This window comes from Rhineura floridana, chromosome 6, assembly GCF_030035675.1.
Source record: "Rhineura floridana isolate rRhiFlo1 chromosome 6, rRhiFlo1.hap2, whole genome shotgun sequence".
In the NCBI taxonomy this organism is placed as follows: domain Eukaryota; kingdom Metazoa; phylum Chordata; class Lepidosauria; order Squamata; family Rhineuridae; genus Rhineura; species Rhineura floridana.
The window spans coordinates 72,908,629-72,929,249 of record NC_084485.1 but is presented as its reverse complement, the minus strand read 5'-3'; the positions used below and the strand labels follow the sequence as shown (position 1 = coordinate 72,929,249).

At 41.7% G+C, this 20,621-nt stretch overlaps 1 protein-coding gene across 1 annotated transcript in view; it reads right to left on the bottom strand.

Moving 5' to 3' along the window:
• NUDT3 (nudix hydrolase 3) overlaps nt 1-11,422 on the bottom strand; it is a 43,951-nt gene extending 32,529 nt beyond the window's left edge. The window contains exon 1 of the mRNA XM_061632377.1: nt 10,943-11,422. Coding sequence (XP_061488361.1) covers nt 10,943-11,041 — 99 coding nt within the window. The 5' untranslated portion in view covers nt 11,042-11,422. The remainder of the gene's footprint in view (nt 1-10,942) is intronic.
• Nucleotides 11,423-20,621: the final 9,199 nt, after the last annotated feature.

The window sequence follows — 20,621 nt, the reverse complement described above, 5'->3', positions numbered from 1 at the left end:
GAGAAATGTTTTGCTGAGGAAGTACTCATATACATTTATTTCAAAGAAGAGAGAATTGCCAACTCCCCTGGTAGCCTGACAAAAGCAAGAATTGTTCTAGGTGAGCAAAAAATGAAGTTTTCTAAACTGGAAAAGGATATTATTTTGTCATCCTCCTCAGGCTGTTAATTTTCTACAAGTGACTTTATACATGTGTGTATGAGTAGGCAGAATAAACATTTATTAGTTATCATAAAGATATTTATATACTGCTATTTCATAAAAAATATCAAACGGGTGTACAACAAATACACACACACACACAGAGTTAACAAAAGAAAACCAAAAAACAGATCACCAGCTAACTGGGGGGGGGAGTTTTTTTATTTAACTGTCTATGGAAGCATGGCAGCACAGAAAACTTTTCAGCAAATGTCTAAAAGTTAATACTCAGGGAACCCACTGACTCTCTGCCGGTAGAGTGTTCCATAAGACTGGGCCAATGACACTGAAGGCTCAATTTTGTGTTGATATTAGATGAGCCTCACCAACTTAGGGGATAGTAAACTTTTCTGTGGGATAGTAAAACTTTTGTCCTCCTTTCAGGGTGTTAATGTCCCATAAATGTTTTAACACATGTGTATCCAAATGGGCAGAATAAGCATTTTTGTGGGATAGTAAACTTTGTGGACTTACTTGCAAGGACCAATATGAAAATACTGAAAGTGGACCAAATCTTAGTTTTGCTACACTGTAAGCTTGTGAGATGGGATGGCACCAGGAAGGCTAAAGCTGAGAATGAGCTGAGTTTAGCAAAGGATGCTAAAAGAAATTAAAAAAGCTTTCTTCAGGTACATCCATAGTAAAAGACAGAGAAATGATGGTACAGTTACTCAATCAGGATAGCAAAATAATAAAGAAAAAGGCAGAAGTGCTCAATTCCTACTATGGCTTAGTCTTGTCACAAAAGAGGGTCTTTGACCCTCTTTGGCAAACATGAGGTTGAAGGGGCAGGATTGCCACTTTGAACAAGTTTAAATCTCCAGGGCTTGATAAACTGCATCCTAGAGAATTGAAGGAACTGACTGAAGAACTCTCAGAATCCCTACCCATTATCTTTGCGAAATCGTGGAGGATGGGTGAAGTGCTGGATCACTGGAGGAGGGTTAATGTTGTCCCTATCTGTCAGGCCCAGGATGTGACTCAGGAACCAGACCAACAATTGTAGTTAATTCGTGTTTTATTAGGGTAATGTCCAAACAAAGACTGCGTTTTCTCATGAAGCAATACAGGGATACAGGTCCTGCGGCATTGGGAGAAAGTTGACAGAGCGAGGGACTTCTTCCCGCCTGTTCTTTAAGAAGGGGCCAAACGGGCGCGCAATCTTTCGCTCCTCCTTAACTGCCCCTCAGGTACTGCCCGCCTTCCCCCCCTTCTCTCCTGTCTTTTCAGCTGTCTGCGTGTGCGCGGGGAGGGGGGAAGCATCACCCCCTCCTCTTCTGAAGTTTCCGATTCCAGGATGGGGGATAGGGGAGGGGCTGATAGTAAACTGCCTCCCCGCTTTTCGGCTGTGAGCAGCCCTCCCTCTTCCCCCTCTTGCTCTGAGCCTGAAAGAGGGGGAGGCGTGAGAATGTCCAGGGAGGGCTCAGGCTCCCCGTTGCTAAGCGACCTTATCACTGGCAGTTCCTCTGTTTCGTCTTCGCTCCAAAGGGCGGAAGTTCCTCCCCCTTCCCTCTGCCATCCATCCGAATACTCTTCTCCCAACTCTCCGGGATCCAGCTCCCCGGGATTGGGACCCCAGCTCTGCCTTCCGACACTATCTTCAAAAAGGGCAACAAGAAAGATTGTGTGAACTACAAACCAGACATCCTGACATCAATCCCTGGGAAAATTCTGGAGCAGATTATAAAGCAGTCAATCTGTAAGCACCTTGAAAACAATGCAGTGGTTACTACAAGCCAACATAGATTTATCAAGAACAAATCCTGCCAGACTAATCTTATTTTTTATCAGGTAATCTCCCTGGTAGACTGTGGGAATGCTGTGGATATAATATATCTCGACTTCAGCAAAGCTTTTGACAAAGTGCCCCATGCTATTCTGATTAACAATCTAGCTAAATCTAGGCGGGATGGAACAATTATCAGGTGGAGCCACAGTTGGCAACAGAATTGTATTCTCTAAAATAGAGTGCTTATCACTGGTTCCTTCTCAAATTGGGAGGAGGTAATGAGCAGCGTACCACAGGGTTTGGTCCTGGGCCCAGTGCTCTTCAACATTTTTATTATTGACTTGGATAAGGAGGTGTAGGGAACATTTATCAAATATGAAGATGAGACAAAACTGGGAGGGACAGCAAATACCCTGGAAGACAGAAACAAAATTCAAAGTGATCTTGATAGTCTGGGGCATTGGCCTGAAGACAACAGAATGAAATTTAACACGGGTAACTGCAAAGTTCTATACCTGAGAAAAAGAAACAGAGGTGCAGTTATAAGATGGGTGATACTTGGCTCAACAACACTACATGTGAGAAGGATCTCGGAATTGTTGTTGATCACAAGCTCAATATGAGCCAACAGTGCAATGTGGCTGCAAAAAAGGCAAATATTATTTTAGGCTGCATTAACAGAAGTATAGTTAATCACATGAAGTACTAGTTCCCTCTATTCAGCACTGGTTAGGCTTCATCTTGAGTACTGCATCCAGTTCTGGACACCACACTTTAAGAAGGATGCAGACAAAGTGGAACAGGTTCAGAGGAGGGCAATGAGGATGAACAGGGGACTGGAAACAAAGCCCTATGAGGAGACTGAAAAAACTAGACATATTTAGCCTTGAGAAGAGAAGACAGAGGAGAGATATGATAGCACTCTTCAAGTACTTGAAAGGTTGTCACACGGGAGGGCCAGGATCTTCTCGATTTTCCCAGAGAACAGGCCATAGAATAATGGGCTCAAGTTACAGGAAGCCAGATTTCGACTGAACATCAGGAAAAACATCCTAACTGTTAGAACGGTATGAAAATGGAATCAATTACCTTGGGAGATGGTGAGCTCTCCGACACTGGAGGCATTCAAGAGGCATCTGGACAGCCACATGTTGAGTATGCTTTAAACTGGATTCCTGCATTGAGCAGGGGGTTGGACTGATGGCCTTATAAGCCCATTCCAACTCTACTATTCTATGATTCTATGAGATACATTTCACTAGAGATTTTCAAAGTTAATTACCTTTTTGTTTTCCATTGTCTACATTAGGTAAGGGCACCAATTGTAATTAAAGAAATAGTAATAGTTAACCACATATAATAATATCTGATAGCAAGCCTTCCAAACATTACTTTTCCATCTACATAATCACAGAAAAGACTGCAAAAGTGTACAAATGTTTTGGCTACATTATCTTATAAAATGATGGAATTTCCCCATTGTAGAGATAGAACATTCCCCAGCTCCTGGAAGAACAAGGGACTCTCCTGTGATTTGAAAATCACCGATTAAGCATTTTACAGAAGGATACCAAGCTCTTCAACCACCATTTCAATAACTCCTAATTTTATTTGAGACATTCCTTTAGAAAACTCTGTAAAGCACAGACCTGACTATATTGCTTGATACAATATTTGCTTGATACAAATATTCTATCTGGGAATTTTAAGCACTCACTATATACTTAAGGAGCTGGGCTTTTTAAAACAGGAAAACAAAAGAACATGAAAACACAACTAAGAAAAACCTAATGAAGCTCATGAGAAAACATCCTAGTCTATTGCTAAGGTAGTGGTTTAACAGAAACTGAGAGAAAGAGGCATTCTTCCTGCTTCTGAGGCATGCACATGGCACAGTGTTTTTTAGAACACTCACCAAATAAATTTCTGTAATGTTGCTCTGCTTACATCCCAATACTATGTGTGAGGCTACACAGAGGCTACAAAGAACAAATCCCAAGAAGGCTTTAGAAAGTATTACAAGTGAACTATTTGTTTCCATTTGGATTTTGCACACCAGTTCTACAGTAGATGCCCATCACTGCCGCTCTCAAATATCTACTCAAACTGGATGTAACATATGTTTAATTTGTGGATTCCAATTGTGAACTCATTAAAAATTGTTAGAAAGACATTTAAATGAGGAATACTATTTGAAGTATAAAATAATAGTTCATGGGGTGATTAATGCTATTATGTTTCTCATGAAGCTTGATCAACTTCTCATCTTCCTGGCATCTTTTGCACTGTCATTACTTTCTTGGTTCCCTAACAAAAGGGCTTTTCACTTCACAATTCAAGATAGTCATCCATAGGGTTCCAAATTCACTATATTTTGAACAGCATGTTTTCTACCCTGATCATACGATTGTACATTTATAACATAATCCTATGCATGTTTACTCAGTAGTAAGCCACTGTGGTCAATGGACCTTACTCCTTAGTTAGGATGCTCAGGATTGCTATGTTAGTGCCAGCAACATTATGACACTTAGTCACCAAAAATCTGCTACTGATACGACTATACTTATTTATGGAAGAAGACCGATTTATGAACAAAATCACCTCAAGATCTCACATTTTAAAATCACATCTTCTGGGAAAACAAATAAGTCTCCATCTCACCATAAGATTAAGCCGTGACAAGATTTGAGTGCCTCTTCCCAACACTCCAAGGCTCAAAATAAAGTTGTGTTAGGGTGTATTAACAGTGTATTAGAATTTTTCACTTGTTTGTAAGTTGCTGAGTTGCCTCAGGAGCAGTCCAGTTTGAAAATATAGACGTGTCCATGACACTTAATGACAAGAGTCCCCACCACCACTGTGACAACACAGACCTTGGACTCACCCCCAACACGTTGCCAACCTCTCAACGATATTAGTTACATGTTTCAAGCAGGAATGACTGAAAATTGTGTACTCATTGGGCCAGTTTGGACACAACATTGCTGGCTTCATAAACCAGGGGCGGGAACCACTTCAAACCCATCCATTTATTTTTAACATGATGTGAGGTGGGAAAGGAGGCATCATTTAGATTTTATACTACATTTATGTATCTTGGACCAGTCCTAAAGCTAATCATGTGAAACCTAACCCTATTGTGCTGCACAGATGCAGTTTCTGCTAAGGTACGTTTCCTCTCAAAGTCTTTCAAAGCTGCCCCTACCTTTCAAGTTGAAATATGAAACTGACAGCCTTTTATTCCAAGCTACTGAATGCTAATCATGCTGGCACATCCCATTTTGAATTCATAATCTACCTAAACATGACCCAAGCCCCCTTCACATGTTACTTTGGGTTGTTCAGTTTTCATTTCCGCTTCTCCCCCTCCTCAGAGCAGTTTCCACTCCCCACCCCTGCTTTTCATCCCTCAGTGCTTGTATCCTTCTCTGCCAATTCCCCCCCACACACACATATACACAAGGAAGCAATTCAGAGAGTTGACCCCTGCTCTTTGCCACTGTGAGGTGTTCTTCCCTGGCTCTCCCTGTCAGGTTCCTACCTGCGCGTGGCTACTGCCTGTCACTAGGCACCGCCAGGGACTCCACCAGTCCAGACTGTCCTTTTTTATTGTTTCTCTCCCCGCTCTAGCACAGATCTCAACAGATCCCCCTGCTAGGCAACCACCAGTCATGTCCTAATACTAGTATTCCCAGAGACTCTGAATACTGGTATTGTTATTCTCTTCACCGCTGCCACCATTTGTTACAGTTCCCCTTCAGCCTTGGTCATTACCTTACCCTCCCTTCTGGTCTGTGAAACCCCAGTCAAGGATCAGGCCTTTGGTAAACTAAATTTAGTATTTATTAAAGATAACAAAGCTAACAAGATTAACAAGATTTCTTCTTAAAGCACATAAGCATATGGTTTTACTCAATACTAATCCGAACTCCACCTCCCTCCTTCTCCACTCTCTCCTGTCAAACAACTCTCTAAACCCCACCAAGCAACCCACTCAGTTCTCTTCTCCCCCTGATTCCACTCTCACTCTTCCTTTTATACGTTCAGCCATTTTAAACACTCAGCCAATCATCTAGCATTCTACTGCCCATTCACTCCCCCTCCTCTTTCACTACTTACCATATATCTTCTAAACAACCAACACTTACCATATATACATTAATATAGGAACATCACAGCCACCATGAGCCATCTTCTGAGAGATATACGGTGTACCTACTCACTCACTCCACTTCCATTCCCCCACCCTTTATTCCTCAGGGCTCATATGTGTAGCTCTCTCACACACATAGACAAGCAGAAGAGGAAACCGTCTCAAATGCACAGATAAGAGGGCCTTTCCAAGAGGCAAGAGTGGTGGAAGGAATGTCTAGGACAGTCCAAAGGTACTGTGGAGCACATAAAGTTAGGATGTGGGCTGCATGGGGGTTGAAGGTTCCCCATACCAGTCAAAAAACATGGTTTCTGAAGTTAAGAACAAGCACTGGGCCTGAGCACTCCTCACTCCTCTCACACACCAGCTGTGGTAAGGAAATCCAGTTTAATATGCTATGCAAAAAACAGATATTAAACCAGTGTTTAGTTGAAACAGGAAACTCTGGTTTAAACAAAGAAAGGTGAAGGACAAGCACACAGAACCAACACAGAACTAACACTTGTTCACAGCTTCATAAACATGGATATGAACGCAGAAATGTTACCAACCTGTAGAAGTCCAACCCTACTGATTTAAGTATGTGTAGAAGAACATACTAATTGCCAGGTTTCTTTAAAAATGCTGATCTATATGTGTAGGATATGAAGACTCTTGAAGGAATATATTTTCCTGATATGCAAAACAGCTAACCCTGAAGTCATTGATCCTATCTTGTGATTTTAATTGCACAATAGTTTTGATTTTATTTACTTGTTTATTACATTTGTATCCCACCTCTCCACCAAATGGTGTAAATACCAACTAATGAAACAGAATCAGCCGATACACAAGCGATACCCTTTTCCTGAAAAAAATCAGACAGGTTCATCATTGCCTGTTTATTTCTGCGCTCAATTTCTTACCTTTGTAGTCCTATATGGTTTAGGACCTCAGGACCACCTCCACTTATACATGCATGCCCATGCACTCTATTCAACACCTGAGGTCCTGCTTCTGTATGCCCATACCAACTGATGTGTAGCAGGGCCTTCTTGTAGTGATGCCAACCATGTGGAATGACCTCTCAGGAAGGCTCACCTGGGCCTTCTGGCATCGGACAAAAAACTTTTCAAAAAGAAATTGAATTGATTGATTTTATATTTACTGTTTTCTGTTGCTACAATAAAGATCATTCCACTTTTAATTTATTACTGCTGTTTTCATTCTGTTGGGCTATTTTATTTATTTAATTTTTCTATTTCCGCTTGTCTTTCATTGTACTGGTTTGTAATCTGATGTTTTATTATTTTAATGATTTGTTGTAAGCCACTGTGAATTTGTTAAAGATAAAGCAGGTTAAAAATACTGTTTTTTATTGATTCTGTGATTTTTTGTCATCCTACATTTTTATATGGCAATTTTATTGTACTAAATGTATTGCTATTTTGCTTTGTGATTTTAAAGTTGCACATCACTTTGGGAACTTTTAAAGTATAAAACAGCTAATAAGTGCAGTAAATAATAGTATATATGTTATTAAAGCATACAAACCACAGATAGACACCATGGCAGCAGAACTAAGCAGAACTAATGTCATTGAAAGGCTCTGTTCATTTTTCTCTTGCTAACTACTTTCTCCCAATTGCAAATATAATAAAGAAAAATGAGTTGGATCCAAACTAACTTCTGGTCTCATTAACATCAATGGAACAGGCTAGTCATGACTAAATGAAGTCTTGTGATGTAAAAGGGAAATGAACCTAGGAAACAGTAAACCGAGTGAAATTAACTTGATAGAATATTGGCACCTTGTAATCCACCAACAGCCTCTAGCAACAAGGCCCAGGCACCATATTCTCTGTGCAACCAAGATAGTTTGCAGGCAGAGGAAACTACTGGCCTTAATCTCTGTTGCTCTACAGAGCATTCCTGCAGATGGCTAGCCAGGTGTACTGCAAACTTCAGTCCAGATAATTAGGTGACTAGAAAGGTCCATAATGTCCCATCTTGCTCCATACAATTGCTGACTTTGGTCCAGTTCCTTAGTTCAAACTGAAAAAGACCACCTGGCAGCCTGCTTGAGTCTGCTGAAATGCCTGCCTTGACACACACCCCCCATTTGACAGGGAATGACTTGGGAGTCCTAAGTAAATAGTGTAGTGGTATAGCTATTTTCTTAGGACTTCCAGGAAGCCTTTAACTCTAATCTCACCTCAGTTATGAAGTCACTATGTGGGTGAAGGAAAGCTGTTCTCTCTCTCTCTCTCAGCCTCAGCTGCCTATCTGCAATACGGGGATAACAAAATTTAACGTACTTTAGAAAGTTATTGAAAGAATTAATGAAAATAGTGTATGTTAAGTACTTCGAACACTTCCATATTATATAAATGTTACATATTATTTCAATGGCTTATATCCAACTTAGGTCCTCAGAGTAGACCCATTAAAATTAATGGAACTAAGTTATGCCCATTAATTTCAGTGAGTCTACACTGAGTAGGACTTAAGTTGGCTACAGCCCAATGAAACTTACATCTGGAGGGCCACAATATTTAACAAATATTTTTCTGCATGACCTACAATACAGCAGCCCAAATATCACAATGTGTTAAATTCTATACTTAAATAAACTATTTAAATGGACAAGATTACTCCCTCCAGTGGAGGGGGGGGGTTAAAGTGTCAAGATAGCCAGTCTATCAATCCTAGTTTTCCTCTCAAGCACTTCTAATGGCAATTTCTGGCAAGTGACCAGTTCCTTTTATCCCAGTTTCTTTTTATAAATCCAGAATCAAATTTCTTTCTGCCATGTCATATGATGTGTTTAACTGAACATGGTGGCAGCAGATCACTGCCAAATCCCACGCCACGCGGGTTCTTGTCACCCATCGTTGTCGTAAATCTTTCATTCTGTGTGCTTTCCTCATTTGGGGAGATCTATGCAATCACAATGCTGAGCTCTCTTGTCTTCTTAATTGTATCTTGAAAAAAACTATTCCTTCATTCAACCAAGTAATTTAAGCAACTCTAGAAATCAAGAGCTGCCCCTGACAATTTTATTTTCCCTGTTACTGTCATACTAAAAATCTTATTCTTACTCTATATTTTGCTTACTCATGCTTTTGATTTTTAAAGATGGGCAAAAAGGCTACTGCCTTATTTTTATTGTTAAATATTATGTATATAGTGCAATCAATTCACATGGCGCTTTATGGAATTTTTCAGCAGAAAAAGTGGATCAATATCCTCCAAAACCTTACAATCTAAACAGACAATCTACTTGTTGCATAGCACTCTGCAAGTAGCCACTACAGTTTTTGTTTTGTTTTAACACACACAGCCTTTGTTCTTTCAACCATAATTTCTGGGGACTAGCACTTTGTATTCTTTGTGCCACCCCCCTTCAGGGTGCAATCCTATGCACACACTAACTATTTGGAAGTTAGCCCAACTAAACACTATGGAGCTCACTAAAGAGTAAACATACATAGGAATGCACACTTCCCACTTAAAGGATATAGAGATATAACACTCTAATCAATACACACCCCTTTAGCCCCTAGAAGTACATTATAGCACCTCCTGGCTTTATTATGTCTTGGGAGTTTAATCCTGAAGACAAGATCAGATATGTAAGAATTCAGTGCTTCCTAAAAGAACCTCCCCAAACCGGCATTTAGCCTTAGTTTACAGTTACTTATTAATGTTGCCTACACTGCATACGTTCCTGAGCTCCAGTTAAGACGGCCAGATGCAAAAAAGAACAGGCTCTTGCACCATTAACAGTTATGCAGAAGGAAAATTTCAGCAAGCGTAGCTTGTATAACCAGCATTTAAAAATACAGATACCTAACGTTCAATTGGGCATCTGGCCACACTAGGTCCGAGGAAGTATGGGTGCGAGCAAACATTTAAACAGAGTCGTTTCGCTACTTAAACGTTTATAGTTTGTCACTTCCCAGCGCAACGATTCTCAAGCAAGAGACAGGCGTTAACGAGGGGCGTTTAGTCACCTCTTGCCTAGTAACAACTGCATGTTCTCAATACTAGCCACTAAGGAGGAAGCCCCTCTGTCACATTCTCTTTCAGACTGCAGCGTGAATCTGTAAGGCAGTGGTTCTCAACCTTTTTTGCTCCATTCCCCCCTTTCACCATTGTTCAGAATATAATTCCCCCCTTCCCAAGATAATCTCTCATAGCGTGTTGATGTTTCACGAGTGACGGTGGTGTTTCTCGTGAGAGAAAAAATTCTTAGTTTATATTATAACAGAATTTCTTGGACCACTTTCTGGTCTTTAAATAATAATTTAATTTTGCAAATGAAAATAATGCTGCATGTTCAAGAATCGATTTTAATCTGTGACATTCAATAAATTTTATTGAATGTCGCAGATTAAATTAAAAACAAACTACAATTTTACAGATTGTACATAATCTACAGGACATCACACTTTGCTGAATAGTGGTCCCAATTCCCCCCCTGGAAACCTGAAATTCCCACCCGGGGGGGGGGAATTCCCCCTTGTTGAGAACCCATGCTGTAAAGGGAAAGGGAATTGCTAGCATGCTCGTACCCAAAGAGGGGCAATTCTTCAAATTGCTTCCTGTTCACCCTACGAACACTTCAAGAACAGCCACCCTCATAAGCTCCACCCCTCTCCTCATCCTCTGGCCCTCTTTCAGCACCATTCAGCCACCTCCCCCTCCCTTCAGAGCCTCCACTTTGCCACACCTCCTCTCTTACATGTCGGGTCAACCATTACTACCCCCACTTCGATACTTCTCGTCTCTTCTCTCGCCTCCCCCCCTTCGATAGCCACCTTCCCCACTCGCTCGTTGTCCCTTTCAATCCCAGACCGCCTCTTCTCACCAACCTCTTCCTCGCTCTCGTTGCGGAAGCAGAGGCAAGCCGCCCGTTTCTTGTATCCGTCCCCGTCGTAGGTGCGAGTCTGGTTGGACTTGAGCTTCATCATCCTCCACTCGCGGAAAGGGGTGGGAAGACCCACCAAGGAGACAGCAGCGGGATGGGCCGAGGAAAGGGTGTCGGCTCCGCGCGGGGGAAGGCGGGGGTCTCCCGGGGGGACGCGGTGCGGAGACCCGCTATCCCGGAGAGTCTCTGTCTCACACACACCAACCGAGAGGGAAGGGAGACCCTCTCTGCAGCCGCTACTGGCTCCTAATACTGCCACCCGCCGTCCGCCGCCTTATTCCCCCTCTCAACTCTTCCCACGTCGGCACTGCAGCTGCTGCCAGCGCTCCGGCCACCGCCGCCAACGACGACGACCGCGACGCCATCTTGGGGCATGTTACGCCAATGGCGCAGAAGCAGCTGGTGGAGAAAGGCGCTGGATGATACCTCTCTTCCAACGGTCGCTGCGCAAACGGCGTAACTGAAGAATGGGAATCACTCACCCCTTTCTACTCCGGACACCCACTACAGAGCGTCTCCCAGCGCGAGGCTTCCGCCTAGCCACACTAAGTAATACGGTGTCGAGAATAAGGGGGAAGGGTGCCATACTCGCTCCACTGCCGTCTCACCCTTACGCTATCTCCGCAGGCGAAAACCACACTGAGCCAGATGTCTGGCGCAACGTTTTGCACATGGCTGCTGGCCTGACAGCAGGCTTCCGTAAAAGGCGTAGCCCGAGAGAAACAATGCCCATCTTGTATGTGGAAGAGCAGCACGCCAGAAGCGTAGTGAAAGTCGAAGCAGGCTTAAGCGTGAAATAAAAGACTGAAGAAAGGGTGTCTTTATGTGGTGGTAGGAAAAACCGAGGTGGTGGCATTTTCATTAAGCAAAAGGTATGACTACTTGGAAGTCCGGGGAGTAGCTAAAACTATAGAAATTTTCCTCCTCTTATAAGACGAAATCGCATTTTGCCAGCACACAAGCCGCAGTATTTTATCGCAATGTAATGCGTCCCCGCCCTCCTCCGACTACCATGCATATTACGATAGCGAATACTCTTGTGAATTGTGACTGTCATAGGTACAGGGGTGTCTGTGTTAGAAAGATAAATTGTCCTTTTCCTCTGTACCGTCCCCGAAGTACATCCTGGCAATGGCTGCAATCCAGTACATGTCTACTCAGAAGTAAACTCCGCTGTGTTCCATGGGACTTACTCCCAGGTAAGTGTGTATTGGATTGCAGCCCAAGCCATTTAACAGGTAGTATGTTACACTGAACTCAATGGAACTTACTTCCGACTTGACATATGTAGGATGCAACTATAAAAACTCTGACAAAAACATTTTTCCTCAAGAGCAAAGTTAACCGTCTCCTTCGTTTTACACAGAAGGTCACCCATACCGGCTCCCTACTTACACTGCTTATAGCACAATGAAGAAAATTAATGGCTTTTTGCCCTCCACTATCCAGCAAAGGTTTTGTATCCAAATTTAATGAGATGCCCAAACTCTCTTTAAGTGAGAAAGGAGCTGAGCAGTACTTGAGCCAGTTTTCAGCGCTAGAACTAACTTTCACTGCAAGGGCTATGCCAAACCCTCTATTTAGAGGTGGTCTTTATTTTAACCTCCAAATAACGCAGAGTGATTTTTCCCTAACTGGTAACTCAAGACTGTTCACAAATTTGGAATAAGTTTGGTGTAGTTTTTTTCTTTCTTTTAAGGGTGGCTTCAGTCCCTGTATTTTTTTTTACATCTTAAGCTGATAATCCTATATATACTGACCTCAAAGTAAGTCTAATTGAGCACAGTGGGATATTGAACATTATTCTCTAATGTGTTAGACTGCACTGTGGATTCCCAATCATTCATGCACTTGAAGGAATGTCACCTGTTTTTGACTCCATAAGTCAGCTTATTTTAAACTCTTGCAGCCCTACAGACTCAGAGTATGACAGACTGAGGTACCTCCCTCTTTGGCAGCCATCAGGGCCAGAGGCAAACCACCTCCTCCTTTGCATAGATGTTAAAGACAAAAGCTACCCTAAGCCATAAACAGACCTAGTTAGAAGTACAATTCAGCAAATAATAAAAACAATACAAACATATTTAAAAACTCTGTAAGAGATTTTATACACTCAATTACTGCTGATAATGGATTGTACAATAACAATAATGCCCCAAAGCTTTAGTGAACACAGTGGCCCCACATTGTAAGTACAGATTTTATGTACAGTGTCTAGCATGAAGACACTTTTGTATTTATTATTTAACATTTATACATTGCTTAATCAACAAAAACTCCTAAGTTTAAAACCTGCTGATACAATCAAACATTAAAAACAGGCAGACATAAATTTATCAAGATACATATAAAATCAGAAGTTTAAAAAAGCATTACACAATAATATTACATAGTAAAATGACATGTCTGGGTAGGCTTGCCTCAACAAAAAAGCTTTTAGGATGGGGTGGAAAAAATAAAATGAAGGTGCCTACTTAATATTAATAAGCAGAGATTTCCAGAGAATAGGTACTGCCACACTAAAGGATCAATTACTTGCAAGCACAGAACAAGTATTATGTGGCAATTCCACAGATTGAAATGGTCAAGTGAGCACATATGTGGCAAGTAAACCAGTTCCAAGCTGTTGAGGGCATTATAAACTAATAGTTACATCTTCATTTTGTTTGGTAACAAATCAGCAGCCTGTTCTGAGCAAGAGTGTAACGTGCTGACAGGGTCTCACTTTTGTCAGCAATCATGCTGCAACATTCTGCAGTAACTGCAGTACTCGGATCAAGAAAAAGGGAAGCTCCATGTAGAGTGCATTGCACTAATCCAATCCAATGACTACTGTGGTCAAGCTATCTTGCAACTGCTGCAATTACCAGCAGAAGGCACTCCTAGCCCCCAAAGCCATTGGGTCTCACGTGACAAAGCTGGATCCAAAATAACCCCAGATTGTGTGCCTGCTCCTTCAGAGGGAGTTCAACCCCATCCAGGGCAGGCAATTGGCCATTTTCTCAAACACAGGAGCCACTCTCCCACACTTCCATCTTGCTGCAGTTCAAGCCCACCACTGCATCCAGGCACCAGGTCCAGCATCTGCACAGGTGGCCTGATTCAGATATTATGCAGACATAGGGCCGAGTGTCATCAGCGTTCTGATGGCTTACAGTGAAATCCTACTTGTTTCTATACTGAAGTAAGTGCTGTTAAATTCAATGAGATTACTTCTAGGTTCAGCTTCTGTAGGATTGCAGCCTTAGTCATCTCGCTTTTGTACTTTCAGCATCAAAGATTTTCCCTTTTGGGGTGTGGCTTGGCTAGCTACCAAGATGGGTGTATGAAGTTTTTGTTCTCTGGTTCATGGGGCCTAGGGTTCATATCCCTCTGACCAAGGTGCGGAATTGTATGAAAGCAATCTTTAGAGGTCAGTGCATTAGAGAATTGGCTGCTTATAAAAAGTATAAGGAACCGGAGAAGGCTGTAATTCTCAACAGTATTAAAATACTCGAGCAAAAGCATAAGAAAACAGATAGTACTAAGGTTTTCTGTCTCTTTCAGGGTAAACACATGGAGCAGCAAGCACTGGAGGTTGATTCAGTTACTAAGCAATTAGCTTATATCAGGAGGCATTACTATGAATTTGGAAATAAAAAACTGAGGCTATATGCAAGGGCAATTAGAAAAAGGGTGATGTGCAATGTGATGGCTGGGGTGAGGGACCAGGAGGGGACTGTAGTAGTTGAATCAGAAAAAAATTGTTCTACCTTTGCCACATGTTTTAGTACTTATATTCTATGTGAAGCCCTACTCCTGAAGACTTTGCCCTATACTTCTCAGATCTACAAATATTTCCCCTTTCTGATACTCGGAGACCTTCTTAATGAGCTGATTTCAGTGGAAGAGATTCAGGAGGTTATTAAAGATTTGAAATCTGGCAAAGCTCCAGGGCTAGATGGGCTCCCAGCTGAATTCTACAAAACATTTACGGAGCAACTAATCCCTAAACTGTCTGCGCTATTCAATGCAGTCTTATTGGGGGAAGCAATACCTGAGTCTTGGAAACAGTTTCACATCATAGTGATTCCAAAACCAGATAAGGACCCAACTGAAACATCATCCTATCGACCAATTTCCTTGGTCAACCAGGATGCTAAGATTTTAACTCCTATTATGGCTCATCAGCTATATCAGTTCATCATGGCTTATATCAACAAAGATCAGGCTGGCTTTAGGCCAGGCTGGCATATAGAGGATTCCATTAGGAGAGTTCTAAACATTATTCATAATAGTTGCATTGTGGGCAGCCAAGAGCCCTAGTATTTTTATACAAGGTCTCTGACTCTCTTGAGTGGCCTTTCATTCTCACTTTCCTCAAAATATTATGTTTTGGACCAAAGGTTTTGAACCTAATCACTCAGTTTTATTCCTCAGGAAAGGAGGTGATTCAATTAAATGCAGTGAACTCCTTGGCTATTGCCCTGAGGAGGGGAATGAAACAGAGCTGCCCGATGAGGGTTGAGGAACATTTCATCAGCCTTTTTGCTGATGAAATCCTGATCTTCCTATCCAATCCACAGGTCTTCCAGAACTTCAGAGGGAACTTAATGCTTTCTGGTAACAGGCTTGGAGATAAACTACTCTAAATCTCAACTCGGATACCTCAATATCCAGAGAAAAGCAGGTCCATTTGGCAAACTCATCCAGTTTATCTCTGCAAGGAATATGCTTTAAATATTTGGGAGTAACAAAAGACTCGGGTCAGTTGAGCAGATGTAATTATGGTCCTCTTATATTGAATATTAAGCAGACCATAAAATCCTGGCGATTGTTGAACTTTTCTTGGCTGGGGTGCATTGCTGCAGTCAAGATTATGATTTGTTGAGACATACCTCTTTCAAACACTGCTGGTAGATATTCCTTTGTCTTTTCTGCAGAAATGGCAGCGATTTATAACAGGATTCTGTCATAGGGATAAGAAGGTTCGCTTGGGTAGTAAAGTAATGTACAAATCTGTAAGGGAGAGAGGCCTAGGCACATCTAACCTGAAACTCTACTAGAAGGCTTGTCAATTGAGCCAGCTGATTCGTTTTTCACAAAACAAACTGTATTGGGTTTCCATAGAATATTTTGGGGCTGTGCCCAGACTTCAAGCAATAGTTTTCCAAAGAATGCCAAAAGGTAAGTTGGTCTCCCTCAATAATCCTTTTTTATGTTGTACATTAAAAGAATGGAGAAGATGGCACAGGCACTTGGCCCCTACCCCTTCTCTGCTTGTTCCTATGTTGGATCACCCTGATTTTGCCTGATAGGACTGCTATGACCAATTAAAGGGCTGGGAGATAAAGGGGATCTTACGAATGCAGGAACTATTTCAAGATGGGATCCCCATTTTACAATACAGGCTGTTGGTCTCTTTTCCTGAAATGGGTCAGGCTTGGCTGCAAGCTGCCCACAAAGCTTTGTGCTTCAATATCGGAGAAAGACAAGATTAACAGGAAGAGGACACCATTTGAGACGTTTTGTATTCAGCAACTGAATCAGCTAAGGGGCATTACTTCCCTGTTTTATATTTTGGTCTCCATTTCTTTTAAGGATCTGGGGGGGATGTCAAGTTGGCATGGGAGGGTGATTTTGGTGAGCAGATCCCGAATGGGGCCTGGAATTCCCTTTGGATCAACTCCCCCTTCAGAATGGTCTCAGCAGCGATCCGAGAAGCCACGTTGAAGGTGATCCATAGATGGCACCTGACACCTACCTATCTCAGCTACATGAAGCCAACTATGTCGAGGGGCTGTGCAAAATGAGGATCTGTTTCATATGTGGTGGCAATGTCAGTACACAAGAGCTTTCTGCAACAAAGTGTTTGATCATATTTCCAAGATCATCAAGCGGTCCATTTCTAAATTGCCTGCCTTAGCTCTCTAATCCCTGCAAGCTGGGACGTAAACTTGCACACATGGATCTTAAAATGCTTCCTTTAGTTGCTGACAGACAGATGATTGCTAGGAGATGGAAAACATCTTCTGACTTCACTGAACAAGTGGTATAGCGTATTTAGTCACTAGCTTTGTCTGAGAAATTGACACGATGTTAGACATGCCACGGGTCACCAGAAGCCAGGCTTTTTTGAGGAAACCTGGTTCCCTTTTTTTCCCCATTCGTAAACAAATCGCTGGAAGGTATGAAGCCTCCTGGGTCAGAAATAGTTTTGGAGGGGATTTCTTCATTAGAGGTCTGATATGTAGTGTATTATCATTTATGCCTGCCACCATCCCCTTCCCTCTTTCATTCTCTATTCATCATTATATAACACTGAGACCTTGGGGTTATGTATGTAATTGTATTGTTGATCATTCCCTGTATTATGAAAATCCTTCAATAAAATACATTATTTAAAAAATTCCCCTTTCACAGACCATCCTGATTTTTAGGTTTTTTTTAAAAAAATTACAAGATCAATTTTTGTGAAATAAAGCCACATTTCTACCCTCTGAATTTGACGTTTGATGGTGTGGAGGAGAGGGATTGCTAAGGCAGCACTCAGGACTTTTACATCTTTCTCTCTATATACACACGCGCACACACTAAGCTTCTGGCCCTCTTACTAATGAAGATATAAAGACAAGCATGCAGGCAGTATTCTACCCAATTGTTCGATGAGAAGGACGTCTGCTCCTAGTGTTCCAAACAATATTTGCAAATGATGATGATGATGGACTGCCTTCAAGTCGATTCTGACTTATGGTGACCCTTGTGAATAGGGTTTTCATGGTAAGCGGTATTCAGCAAGGCTGTGAAGTCGGTACACCAAGGCTTCGGCTCTGACTCCTCTATTTTTCTACTGTCTGACTCCAACTCTACCCAAAATTGCTTCCGACTCTGACTCCACAGCCCTGGAAAGGGCTGTAAATGTCTTTTTAAATTGCTGCCTGAATATGCGCTGATCTTGGCATCACAGCATTTGTCTTCATCTGGGTCCTGTGTCATACACTGACACACAAAATGTTTTCCATCTTGAGTTATGGTGAAATGCCCAACTACAGCTGACTTCATGGGAAGCTTCTTTGACATTTTGAATTTATATTTTTAAAAATTTGTCAATCAAAATTTATTTTGCAGCTGGAGTTGGAGTCGGTACATTTCTACCGACTCAGACGCCAACCAATATTGCTCCCAACTCCACAGCCCTGGTATTCAGGGGGGGTTTACAATTGCCTCTGTTAAGGGTTAATTCCTTTGTAACAGTACATCTTGACATCTCCTTGAAAGTTATCTACTGTTATGGCTTAGCACCTCCATCTTACAACAGATATTCTGTATCCGCCATCTCAAGGATGCAAGCTGATCATGTACTCAGGGCGTGCTCAGCTGCATGAACAGGGTATGGCCGGAAATATGACTCGGAATAATCTGGGTATGACCGGATGTGTGCCAGGTCTACTGTAGAGATTGTGAGCTGGGAGAGCTAGTTTGAATGTGACACACTGTAGTATTACCTTATTTGGAGTTCCTACTGTAAGTTTCTTGTAAGTCATGTACTGAGGGGTTATAAGTATCAGGGGACGAAGACAGTTGGGTTGTCGACTGCACCCACTTGCCCTTTGTTTCTTGTGCCTTTTTTAATAAACTTTTTTTATTTTGCTTCTAACTGCTGTCTAACAACTTTATTTGACCAGAGCAAGACACGAACATTTATTCTCATAACACCTCCCTCTGAGGCTGAGAGGCAGTGACTGGCCCAAGGTCACCCAGTGAGCTTAATGGCTGTGTGGGGATTCAGACCTTAGTCTCCTAGGTCATAGCAAATACCCTGGGATTACTGTCAAGCTATTGAGCATTTGGCACTTTATTAGGCTGCAATCCAATACATACATGAGAATAAGCCACACTGAACTCAATAGAACTTCTAAGTAGACATATTTAGGATTACATAGTTATTGTCTGTATATAAAAATGCACTTATTATAGTGCTGCATCTAATTGCACAGATTTTCTTTCAGAAGTGCATGGCTATTTTTAACATCCTTCCTTTGTTCCAGGTATCCAAAGAAATATGGGGCTCCTGCCAGCCCACCACAGACACAATCAGGGCTGTAGAGTCAGTACACCAAACCTTTGACTTCAACTCCTCTATTTTTCTACTCTCCAACTCCGACTCCTTCATAAATGGCAAATGTATATTAACTAGTAATAACAAATTTACTGTAGTAAAATGGTAGCACAAGGCATTTCATCACCACCACGTGAATCATCGGGCTACATTGATAGAACATAAAATATATTTATTTGATTAAAATTTCTGAACAAGAAAACTTTCCTAAATTCCTATGAACGTTTTTATTTTGAAGCAAGGGTCGGTACATTTCTACCGACTCCACCCAAAATTGCTTCCAACTCCACGACTCTTGACTCCACAGCCCTGGACACAATGCCCCAAACTGAAGGAATTCCCTAGCATAGAAGAGCCCTCCATTTTCCCTCACAATGTGCTGACACTGCACCACACTATTACATAAAATGGGAGGCCTATGCACACTTTCCATCTCTCTGGAGTTCGTGTCCCTTGACCAAGAAGAGCAGGGAAAGCTAGATGGGAATATGGGCGATATACATGGGCCTCCAATTCCCTATAAAAGAATAGTATTGAGTGTCCATGCATGCCAGAGGGACTTACGTCCTATAAGGATCAGTTCATCTTGTACCAATAGTTCACTCTATAAAGCTCCTGTTAAAATTGTTGTTATATGCCCTCAAGTCGATTATGACTTACGGCGACCCTATGAATCAGCGACCTCCAATAGCATCTGTTATAAATCACCCTGTTCAGATCTTGTAAGTTCAGATCTGTGGCTTCTTTTATGGAATCAATCGGAACTGCAGCTGACCCTGTTAGGGAAACTGTCTAGGAATTCTAAAAATAAAATCCAACATCAGCCAAAGGAATACCACTTACAAAACAATGACTAAAATCCTAGATGTCTATATCCAGAGTGTTGATACATGTATACTATCAAATCAAATGGGGTAAAGTACAGTAAAAATAGACATTCGCATAGAGAATTAAGTTTAGCTGACCACAATGTAAAATCAGTGCTATTTTTGAATGACAATGGGACTATTCCAGCAGGATAGCTATGAATGTCAATTACAAAAAAAGTCATCTTGTGGTATCTTTAAAGATTACCATCACAGTCCTGTGTTTAGTTGGAAGCAAGTCCCGCTATGTTTAATGGGGCTTACTCCCAAGCAAGTGTGTATAGGATTGTAGCCTAACAGACTTTAAACAAAAGAATAATGGTAGATCTGTGCATGTCTGTGGAAAGTCCAGATGTGTACTACAAGACAAGTGTAACTCATTCAAAATACCAGTAGCTGGTAGTGACAGTAAGCCTACAGTAGGCCAATGTATTTATTAGGACCAATCACCTAAGCAGGGAAGAAGCCCATAACCCTGATCAAGTTTTGAATTAAATAAAATTTACTGATAAATTCTAGTTCAGCAATTTCATACCAGAACATTCCTTTCAAGTCTTTGCTGAAGTATAGCACCACCAACAACAACAGAGTGTCTTAGTCACCCTAAATGTTACCCCATCCCACCCCTAGTAGCTGAGCCCATTTTGAAGTGTCAGATT